Source organism: Peromyscus leucopus, chromosome 23 (assembly GCF_004664715.2).
Source record: "Peromyscus leucopus breed LL Stock chromosome 23, UCI_PerLeu_2.1, whole genome shotgun sequence".
NCBI lineage: Eukaryota > Metazoa > Chordata > Mammalia > Rodentia > Cricetidae > Peromyscus > Peromyscus leucopus.
Genome location: NC_051082.1, coordinates 38383625 through 38395745, shown reverse-complemented (window position 1 = coordinate 38395745; position 12121 = coordinate 38383625). Strand labels below are relative to the sequence as shown.

The following is a 12121-nucleotide window of genomic DNA, read 5'->3' as shown; positions in this document are numbered from 1 at the left end:
AAGGTCCACTCCTGGGCTGGGAAGATGGCTTAGCAAGTAAGAAGGCTTGCCGTACAAGCATGGGGACCTGAGTTCAAATCCCTAGTACATCAGAAGCAAGATATGGCAATGTGTGCGTGTGTACCTGTAACCCCAGTGCTGCAGGCGGTGGAGAAACGAGGATTGGTGGGGCTTGCTGGCTGCTGGCCTCTCTGAAGGCTCAGGGAGAGGATCCTGAATCAAGAGAATAGGGTGAGAGTAACAGAGCAGGGTCCCCGATATCCTCCTCTGGCCTGGTGTGTGCGTGGATCTGCAAACAGTCCCACACTCTGTACATACACCACACACATACACACAGACCTGCCCCTGCACTACCTCCTTCCTTCTAACTTCTTTATATCTTACTCACTTTTTAAAAACATTATTTTATTTTTATTTGATGTGTATGGGTATATTGCCTGTGTGTATGTCTGTAACACATGTGCCTAATGCCTGAGGAGGTGAGAGCATTGGATCCCCTGGAACTGGGGTTACAGAGGATTGTGAGCCACCATGTATATGCTGGGAGTTGAACCCACATCCTCTGGAAGAGCACCAGTGTTCTTACCTCTGAAATCTTCTCTCCAGCCTTCTCTTGACCACTTTTAGACAAGTATTAATTGCATGTATTAGTGGGATTCAGTGGATTTTTTTTTTTGAGACAGTGTACATGTAACTCAGGTTGGCCTTGAACTGTTTACATGGCCAAGGGTGATCCTTCTGTTCCCTCCTCCTGAGTGCTGGGATCACAGGTATACATCATTCTGCCCAGTTTTAGGTGGTAGTAGAGACGGAACCCAGTGCTTCTGGAATGCCACGTTAGTCCTGTCCCACCTAAGCCACACCCCAGGCTCCAGTGTGGTATTTTCCTGCGAGCTATGTTTGTTACCGTCACATAGCTAGGACTAAATTACCTGACACGAAGAACTTAGGAAAACAGATTTGTCTTGGCTCACGTTTCAGAAGGTTCAGACTAGTCACTTGGCCCATGCACTTGGCAGTACACGGTGGCAGGAGAGTGTGGTGAAGGGGAACTGTTTACTTCATGGTAGACTGGAAGCAGACAGAGGGCCAGGAAGGGGCGGGAACAAGGGCCCACCTGCAGTGGCCTACTTCCTCTAGCAAGGTCCACCTCTGAACTAGCTCCCTCAGCTGGTGACCCAGCATTGAGCACACAAGCCTGTGGGAGGCAGTTCATATACCAATCATGACACCACATGATGTCAGGCACAGACCACACCCAAACCCAGCAATCCTTCATAACTACTGTTCTGCCTCCAAGTCATGTTTCTTTGTGGGTTCCCACATTTGAGGCAAAGTGCAGATACTTGTGTTTCTATGTCTGGGTTATTTAACTTAATGTGGGGTCTCCCCCAACTCCATACATTTTGCTACAAGCCACAGAACTTGGTTCTTCTTTACGACTAAGTAATACTCCATGGTGTATTTATACCACACTTCCTTTTGCCATTCCTCCATGGACAGGCATCTAGGCTGACTCCTCATTTTAGGTAGCAAAGCTATCTCTTGGACATGCTGACCTCGTTTTCTTTGGCTGTATACCTAGCACTGAGACCGTAGGATCATCCACAGTTTTGTTTTTTAGGTTTTTGAAGAGGCCTCCTCCTGTTCTCCATAGTGACAGACTTAATCGACATTCCCACCTACCATGTGTGAAAGTTCCATTTGGTTTTGATAATGAAGGGTGGAGGTTATTGGAAAATGAGTTTCTGATGGTTTAAGTTGGGTATTACCACTGGGAGCTGGGCGGGGGTGGGGGGGCTGTCACCAAACGTGGAGAATGCTAAGCAGCTTCACCATGACCTTCAGATGGTTGCACAGCTCCTAAGGAATGCCTGAGCGTGAACACAGGTGAAGCAGCAGGCATGCTTCAGGAAGTGGCTTCTTTCCCAATCCTAGATGGGGCTGTGGTGTTAGGGGCCATTTGGTCTGGTATTTAAGACTACCAGAAAAATATAGATATTTACATTATGACTCATAACAGTAACAAAATTGTAATTATGAAGTAGCAACAAAATAATTTTACTGCTTGGGGTCACCACAACATGAGCAACTGTATTAAAGGGTCTCAGTGTTAGGAAGGTTGGGAACCACTGCATTAGAGCATGCCTAAATGTTGGACACAGCAGAACATCCTGCAACCTGATGCTCCCACAGCAAGCTGGGAGCTGGAGACCAGAAAGCTTGTGAGCCTGCTAGCTGCTGGTGTAGCATCAGCAAACAAGATCCTGCTTCAGAGGCAGTGAGGGATGAAAACCAGCACCTGAGGTCATCTTCTGACCTGCATACATGTGCCACAGCATGCACATGCCCACAGTGCTACCTATGCATGTTTGCATGGACACACCTAAGTGCACACACATACACAAAACAAACACCCTTTTAAAGCTTCTTCCTGGATGCAGGGCAGTGGGAAAATTTTGTAAGATATGAAATTGTCGAAGAATGAAAACACACAAAGGCAAGGAGGGAAGGAAGGAGAAACAGCGGATGGGAGGGAGAGAGGGAGAGAGGAAGGGAGAAAAGGACAGGAAGGAATGGAGGAAGGAAGGTAGGAGGGAGGGTGGGAGAGACAGAGGAAGGGAAGGAAGGGGGAGGGAGGGAGAGACAGAAAAGGAGGGAGGGAGGGAAGGACAGAGGAAGAGATGAAGGAAGGAAGGAAGGAAGGAAGGAAGGAAGGAAGGAAGGAAGGAAGGAAGGAAGGAAGGAAGGAGGGAGGGAGGGAGGGAAGGGAGGAAGGAGGAAGGAAGGGAGGAAGGAAGGAAGGAAGGAAGGAAGGAAGGAAGGAAGGAAGGAAGGAAGGAAGGAAGGAAGGAAGGAAGGAAGGAAGGAAGGAAGGAAAAATTCTTTGGCTCCAGCTTGCTGGAGTGAGGCCTCTAGCTGATATATGAGGAGCAAGGCGCTGGCCAGCTCTAGAGACAGGTTCTATAGACAGTGAAGGTTCTGAGGCCTCCTGTGATCATTTTGTCTCCTCCACGGCCCTGAGGACAACCAACCAGCTCTCTACAGTGACTCTGTGTTCAGAGTGGGCTTTGGCTGCTGTCTTGCCACCAACACTGAAAGACAATTGCCACCCATGTCCCCTTGTGGATCTCGCTAACTGACCATGGTGGGCTGCTCGGCCAGGGCTTTTCATTGAACACACACACACACACACACACACACACACACACACACACAGCATGATGCCCCATCCCCTCTGCAACACAGGCCAGCCACAGCTCACAGCAGCATGCAAGCTTTTATAGATTGTCAATATTTAAACACCTTGCTGGGACCCAGGGGCCTCTGGATCTCAGCTGTCATCTATTTCAGGCCTCATTACACAAACCATTAAACACTATATCTTCTCATTTTCTCCACTGAAGCTCCCTGGCAAGGCCTTCTCCGGGCGGAGCCCTGGTTTAGGCAGAGTTGTGCCCGCCTGGCATCTAGGGGCACAGAGACACTTAGCGGTAGGGGTTCCATGGCCCAAATGGTCTGTTCAGCCTGATGTGTCCCTGCCCAGCCACATCCCTGCCTGCCCTCCTGAAGACAAACCCATCAACACTGTGTCCCCATCTGTCCCCATCCCTGTCTTCACCCCTGAAGGTTTTGCTGAAGAGCCCATGGCTGCTGCACCCAGCAGTAGCTAATGGCATCGCATCAGGCTAAATCACAGGATCTCTCATTCCAGAGAGGGTGGTCCCTGAGTGTAGCCTGAGGACATGGCCATCAAGCTCTACCAGGACTGGCTGACCAGCTGGATCATGTCTCTAAATTGTGAACCAGCCTCCCCTGGAATCCTGTCGCAAAAGGTGCCTGGAAAGCAGCTATGTGGTGGGCAGACTCGAATGATTTATTTACACAAATTATTCCGAGGCATTTTGCTGTGTAGCTCTCGGAGCCTAATTTACATATTTACACAATACACTGGAATGGCACTAAAGGCGCTATAAATATACTTTCCTCTCCAAAGCAGCCATGAAATATATATTTAGGACGCACCCAAGGCAGGCAGACATTGTATTACCGTTTTCACAGATGATCCCTTAGCCTGCAGGAGAGGCTGGGCCTCTCTAGCCTCCCTCCTGGGTGCACCCCAAGTCTTTCCCATGCATGGTGTTCATTGTCAGTTCTTGGCAAGGCGAGTTTGAACTCAACCGGGAAGAAAACCAAATTTCCAAGCTGGGCATGATTGTGCAGAGTTGTCTTCTCAACATTCCAGAGGATGAGGCAGGAGGATGGTGAATTCTAGGCAAGCCCAGGCTATATGGGGAGACCCTGTTTCAAAAATAAACTAGGTACAGAGCTGGAGAGATGGCTCAGTTGATACAGTGCTTGCCATACAAGCGTGAGGACCTGAGTTTGATCCCTAGAACCTGTGCTCAATATAAAGGGACATGATGACGCATGCTTGTAATCCTGGTGCCAGGGAGACAGAGACAGGCAGATCCCGGAGGCTCTCTGGATAGTCAGCTGAATGAGCAAGCCGTGGGCCATTGAGAAACCTGCCTCAAAATCCAAAGGGAACAATACCTGGGGAATGACCCTTGAGTTTTTCCTCTGGCCTACACATGCACACATGCACACGCATAATAAATAAATAAATAAATAAATAAATAAATAAATAAATAAATAAATTCATATTCTTTGAAGGTGTGAGATCTAAGGACACGCCCATGTCAGCAGGTATAGCATGTGGACTTTAGCCTCATACCACAGACCCCCAAATGCCTGGGTGTCCTCCTTTCTTGGGTCAGTCTCTGTCACTGGCCATCCCTACCATGAGACATGCACCAAGTACCGTCTGCTACCTTAGCCAAGGACCAGGCAAAAGGCACTTTTATTAGCAGCTGTATTTAGCCTGTTGTCTAGGCCTCCCTCCTAGCTTGACCATTTATACAGAGAGAAACGGCAGTGCTTAAGAAATAAATGACTGCCAGGCGTCCACTCGCTCAGCGCTGCAGGCTGGCGGTCAGGCTGTTGGCTTCGTGAGTTAGTGGAACCCGCAGTCTCGGTGGTGGTGAGTGACAGTTTCATTCAGCATGGAGACCCTGTTTAATTGGCCGTGAAATCAAACTTTTGTATTGGCATGCTGTCTGCCCTGATACCTGCGGTGCTTATGCCTGGGCGTTGGAGGGATACATCCAGCGAAGGCCCCTTGGTCATGCTGCATTGGGCTCTCTCTTGGTTCAGAAAAGATGGGATAGCATATAGGAGCAAATACATCCCTTAGACTGGGACTGGGGAGATGCCGGCATTGAGAGATAAAAGCTGACTCATTCCGTCCTCTAGAAACAAGCATAGCTTTTGACAGCAGATGTGTTTGTACTAGAAGAGACTTCTGTTTTTAGGGTCTCCATTCAATCTTTCATCAGATACAACACAGTGGAGGAGGAAACTCAGAGTCTGTCTTCTCTAAGGAATGCCCGTGCAGAGAGTAAACTCCGCAGTTCCACTCATCTTGGGGGATGATAGGTGTGTGGTGACAGTGACGCTTCCATAGGAACATTTGCAGCATCTATGTCCTGGTGCTTCCCTGCTCTCTTAAGATCTCGAGGCAGACTTTCTCTGACAGTGTGCTAAGAAACAAGATTGATAATCCAGGAATCGGTTCTCCAGGATCAGTCATGGGGGAGTCAATCAGGGAGGATTATTCAGGGGTCAGTCATCTGAGGACCAGTCATGCAGGGGTCAATCACCTAGGGTATCTATCAGTCATTACCCAGTTAGTCATTCAGGGGTCAGTCACCAGGAACCAAAGGCACCCATTGCTGTTATCTTGTGACATTATCAGAGGATCAGGCAACTGGGGATAGGGCAGAAGGAAATCAATCAGACATGTGTCAATCACCCAGGGATCAGCTAAGAGACCCATCACCTAGGGAGTCTGTCACCCAGGAGAACCGTCACCCAGAAACCAGTCACTTGGGGGACTGATCAGTCACCCAGGAGATGAATCAGTCACTTGAGGGACCAGTGAGTCAACCAGGAGACAAGCCAGTCACCCAGGACAGCAGTCACCCAGGAACTCACCCAGGATCAGCCAATAGAGACCTGGCCTTGAATGGGAAGTGTGGTGACTGTTCTCTTCTAGCCATGTCCCAGCTTTCTCATGGTGATGACAAGTGGGTCACCTGCACTAAATGCCCAGGGTTTTCCTGTGGCAAACACAGGCATGGTGTCCTCTCCTGTTCCGACTGAGTTGGAAGTCCAGGCACTGGGGATCTTCCCGATACAAAGAAAATCGGTTGCACAAATCTCATTATTGTTAATAGTTCTGTAATGTTATTTTTCTCACAAATTTGTGGAGGTATTTTCTCCATCACTGATTTATTGAGATATTTAGCAGCATAATAAAAATGAGAAAAACAACCCACAGTTGGGAAACAGTGGCTGCTCTCACAGCTGCCAAGATTTTTTTGTCACCCCCCCCACTGGTGATCACCATGTAAATATTGGTGTGGATAAATAGCCCAGTGAATTATAATCCAAGTACGATATGCTAATTTTAGAAGGCAGAATTAAACAAAATTAAAAATGCAAACATTTTCTTCTGTTAATTCAGAAGGAAATCATCCTGGCATGACACCACCACCACCACCCCCATTTTTGAGTGTAAGTGGATTGCTGAATAAATCGCTCAGTGTTGAGATCCTATATCAATATTTTAAAATGTTTTTATAAAAAATGCACAGAGCTCCTGGAGCTATGACAGAGCTCTTAAAGTAAAATGTGGTCTTTGGGAGACGATAGAAGCAGAGGAAATCGTGTTTGTCCCCGGCAACAGGAGAATATTAAGTAAACATGAATGCAGGGGACACTGAGAGAACTCGCCACAAAGGTGTTCAGACCTCAGATGCAATGGAAATCCTCCAGGCTCGGGCGCTGTCACCTAACTTTAGTGGGTTTGAACAATACCCAGTTTGCAAGTCTGTATTTCTATGTTTAGACTCTCATAGCGTAACATTATCTTTTTAGTGGAAAACACACCACAGTGAGTTCAACACTTAGGACCTTGGAGCTAAGCATGAAGTAAAATAGGGGTAGCTGTTATCTATGGAAAGTCTAGTGGAGTTGGGGCCTGAAAGAGGCCAGGGGAAGCAAAGATGGCTGCCTGGAGGGGTAAATAGATGGGTAGGTAGATGAGTGAGTGAGTGAATGACTGGTGGGTGATTAGGTTGGTGGGCAGAGAGATGGGTGGGTGGGTAGATAAATGGATGAGTGGATAAGTGAGTAGACAGGTAGGTAGGTGGGTGGGTGGATGAATGGATGGATAAGTGAGTGGGTAAGTGAATGAGTACATAAATGGGTGTGTGGGTGAATGGGTAGAAGAATGGGTGAGTTTGGTAAGTAGGTGCATATATGAGTGAATGGATGGATACATAAATGGATGGATAAGTAGTTGAGTGAATGGGTAGATGATGAATGAGAGGATGAATCAGGTTGGTAGATGGGTTGATGGATAGGTGAGTAAGTACATAAATAGGTGAGTGGATGAATGGGGAGATGAATGGGTAGGTGAGTCAGTGAAGAGGTGAATAGATGAGGGAGTGGGTATAGATGGGTAGATGAATGGGTGGGCAGTTGAGTGAATGGGTGGATGATAAATGGATGGATGGGTGGGTTGTGGGGGATGGATGAATATATATGGGTAGGTTGATGGGTAGGTGGGTGGATAGGTAAGAACCAATGTTTAATGAATTCTTTAAAAATTCAAGCGTCCTGGGGTATAAACAGTGAAGTAAACTGAGCACATGCTCTGGAAGCTGTGGGTAGAACAGCTGTCCTTTCCTGGAATGGGGCGCGGGGCAGAGGAGGAGAAGAACACACATATTCTCACTTTCCCTCTCCTCCCAGCCTCCATCCTAGACTGTACCTAGCCTAGGAGACTCCTGTTCCCTGAGGGGCAGAGGAGCATCCCACCACAACGTGGGCCCTGAATATTTGTAGGTGAACAAGAAAATGTCAGAGGGGTTCCAGCACTTTGTAGGCTGGGTGTATTAAAGGCACTATCACTCCAGACTGTTCTTAAGCAAAATTCACGTAAGAAATGTCAACCAGGGCTGGAGAGGTGGCTCAGTGGTTAAGATCACTTGCTGTTCTTACAGAGGACCTGAGTTCGGTTCCCAGCATCTATTTCAGGTGGCTCACAACTGCCTGTAACTCCAGCCCCAGGAGATCCAGCTCCCTCTTCTGGATGCCAAAAGCAAAGGACATACATTCGCATAAACACTTACAGATACATATAAATAAAAACAAACCTGTTAGAAATCCACAAACCACACTGACATCCATTCTGTGCACATAAGACTTGTTATTTTAGGTAGGGGGAGGGACCACCTATGCCCCAGTTTGCTGTGGTGACATTGCCACCCCGGCGGCTCTCCTGATGAACAACAACCAGATGTGAATATGTAGGAATAAATCACTGGGCTCGAGCCTCTGCTGGTGCCGTTAAAACCATCAGCATCGCCTGATTCATTAACCTGTGACTATCAGGGCTTCGCCAGGGCAAAGTCTCAACCCTGAGCAAACACCGACTCACACACCGGCAGTCTCCTCCTGTTTACCATTGGGCTAATCCCTCCGAGTGCATCTTCTGCAAAGAAGGTGTGGTGAGGTTTCGTTTCCCATCGCTCCTGGGCCATAAAAACAGGCAGTACGTGCACATGTATATTCAGTGGGCTTTTCCTCCCCAGATTGCCTGTGCTTTCAAGTCCCGCATACCTCTGCCTGTGAGAGGAAATTGAACCTGGGAAGGATTTCTACATTATAGGAACAATTTAGGCTCCGCACCCACCTTTTAGCAGCAGCCTCCTTGGGGAATTTGTATTTTATTTGCAGTCACTCATGTTACACTGAGTGTGAAGCAGTATGCTAATCACTTTATAAATAAAAACAATGAATCCTCAAGGCAGGCCTACACTGTACATACCTATGTTATCACCATTTGAAGAGAAGGCCCAGAGAGGTTGAGTTCTCTGCCTAAGGTCACACAGCCAATGCCAGAGCCAAGCTTTGCACTAAGGCTACGTAGTTATAGACAGTTTGTTCAGCCACAGTGCTTTGGGTTTTCAGTTTGTTGTTGTTATTGTTGAAACATGGCCTTGTGTGGCCCGGGCTGGCCTAGAATGGACTTGTTATGAAGCCAAGGGTGACTTCTGATTGCCCTGCCTCCACCATGCAAGTGCATGGCCCGCCATGCGAGTGCCCCATGACCACTTCCCTGGCTATATTGCCTCCACTCTGTTGGTTGGTGCTTTGGAATCACTTTTTTTTTTTCCTACATAAGACATATTCTGGCTTTGATCTTATTCACGTTTTCCTAAATACCAAAATTTACATAAATTTAGTATTTACCTACTGTGGAAAACTATAAAAGTCACCACTTCATAGTGTGTGTGTGTGTGTGTGTGTGTGTGTGTGTGTGTGTGTCCCTGTCCCTGTGGAGGCCAGAGATCAACCTTGGGTACCATTCTTCAGTCATCATCCACAGGGCCTCTCTCTAGCCTGGAGTTCGCCCATTCGGCCAGGCTGACTGGCCACAGAGCACTGAGGATCCTCCTATCTCTGCCTCCCCAGTTCTGAGACTACATGTGTGTGCCTCCATGCCCAGCTGGGAATTGAACTCAGGGCTGCATACTTATACAGCAAACCATTTACCCCTGAGCCATCTCCCCAGTCACACTTAAACTGTGTGAAGCGTACGGCTCAGTGGCTTTGAGGAACTTCATGGTGCTGTGTATCCCTCACCATCATCCATCTTTCATCCTGGAAACCCAGACTCCGGCGCCACTCCCTGGAACCCAGCATTCTACACTGTCTCCAGTGCTTGAACAACCCTGAGGACCTTATCTAAACAAAATTGTGTAGTATGTGGCCTTTTGTAACTAGTTGGCTTCACTGGGCATCATGTCCTCAGCACCCATGCATAGTGTAAGAATCACTTCATTTTGAAAGTGGAGTAATATTCCATTGTGTTCACATACAGTGTTTTGTTTAGCCCTTTGTCTGTCCATGGGTCACTTGGGTAGTTTCTACCTTCTGGTACTGTGAATATTACTGAGAATGTGGATTTGCATCTATCCAGAATACAAAAATCTTAAAAATAAAATAAAAAAAGCATATTGGTAGCACCAGAGCTAGCAAAATGTCAGGCTGGGGGCATAGTTCAGCATTATATCACTAACAATCTACGGAGTCTGCTTAATGATCAAAGGAATTTATTTGGGGGTTAACTCACCAGACAGAATAAAGGAATTTGTCACAGGATCCTGGAAGGGTGAGACATGGTCCAAATCTGTCCTCTGCAAGCTCTGCCCTGGTCTGTCCCAGCATCCAAAAACACAAGGTAGCAAAGAGAGGGCTGCATTCATGCATCCCAGGTCTTAAGAGTCCCCCAGCGACCATGCCATCTGCCTCAAGGTCACAGACAAATGCAACAGTTACCTGCTACCTCACTCGGGGCGATGCTTCAGGACAGGGCTCAAACAGCTCCTATTACAGAATCCCTCCATTTTGAAAGTAGAGTGGTATTCCACTGTGTGCACATGCAGTGTTTATTGTTTAGCCCTTTGTCTGTCCGTGGGTCACTTGAGTGGTTTCTACCTTCTGGCACCGTGACTATTACTGAGAACATAGATTTGCAAGCATCTGTCCAGAATACAAAATCTTAAAAAAAAAGAAAGAAAGAAAGAAAGAAAAAGAAAAGAGCATACTGGTAGCACTGGTCATTGACTAAAAATGTCAGGCTGGGCCACATTAGCTCAGCAGTAGAGCACCTGCCTGGAAACCTTCAGTGAGGGGCTGGGAGAGTGGCTCAGCCGTGGAGCATGGCTGGGTTTGATCCCTAGCAGTTGTGGGGTGCAAGTAAAACACCCACTCTGCATTTAGGGCAGGCTTGACCCTGCAGGTGCTCAAGACACTTGGCATTGATAATATATTTTCACTGGGGAAGTAAGTAGCCTTCAAGGCAGAAACCAGGTCTAAACCCCAGCAGAGAACATGGCGCTCCGACAGCGTTGCCCCCAACCACGGGTCGAGCCTGCGTTTTCCATATAATCCAACACTCTGCTCTGAAAGAGATGAAGCCCAAGATAGATGGATTACAGCCACTCCGGAGCACAGATGTCCGTTCTGTCCACCACAACGCATGGAGACCGCCGTGTACCACCACAGGGATGGGAGCAGTAAGACAGGAAGCCATGGCTCAAACTGTCCCCTCAACCAGCTGGCCGGGTTTGTTTCCAGTCAGAACAGGGTTGGAACCCGTCCGCAATGAGTGCAGGCCAGCTGGTGACCAGCCAGTGTCCAGGTGGAGCTGTCTGTAGGTCAAGAATGGCATCAAAAGGGTCAGCCATGGGGCGCATAGCACAGGACAGGCAGGGGAAGCAGTGAGCCAGAAGGAGCCAGTGTCCCTAAGGTGACATCAAGTGGGAAACCAGGGGGGACCTAGAACCCATGACAATATGATAAGAAGGAGAGAGAGGAGAGAATGCCACTCCTGAGTGGTGAGATGGTTTAATCAAGCCTGATGACCCAATTTTGGTGCCAGAACTCTCATGGTAGATGGAGAATTAAGTCCCACAAGTTGTCCCTTGATCTCCACTGTGACATATCAATAACCCCACAAAAATAAATAAAGATAATAACAAATAAATAAATCATCGTGCCCAGCTCGCTCCTCTGAGACATTTGTTGATGAAGGAGGCACACCTCTCCACCGTGGTCCGCTCCCGCCCCTGAGGCTGGATGCCCAGATGCCCTGTCCCAGGCCGCTGTGAGCTGGCCAGCGCTGCACGTGGGTAGCCACGTGCCTAGGGCTCATCTCCAGAAGAGCTGCCCTGACCGCTGCTCCATCTCTGATCCCTCTTGCAGATGAAGGCTTATGGGACATGTTTGCAAAGGACATTCCCCGGAGCGCTACATCATACACCGTGGGCCTGGACAAACTTCGGCAAGGGGTGACCTACGAGTTCCGGGTGGTGGCTGTGAACAAGGCAGGCTTTGGGGAACCCAGCCGCCCTTCCACAGCGGTGTCAGGTAAGCCCGTCAGGACACTTGGGGGATACATCAAGTGGAAACGCCCATCACATGG

General features: G+C 48.2%; 1 protein-coding gene across 1 annotated transcript in view; it reads left to right on the top strand.

Annotated features, from left to right (window-relative positions):
- Sdk1 (sidekick cell adhesion molecule 1) overlaps positions 1 to 12121 on the top strand; it is a 970573-nt gene that overhangs the window by 934711 nt on the left and 23741 nt on the right. Inside the window, 1 exon segment of the mRNA XM_028887375.2 lies at positions 11902 to 12066. Within this exon segment, the coding sequence (XP_028743208.1) occupies positions 11902 to 12066 (165 nt within the window).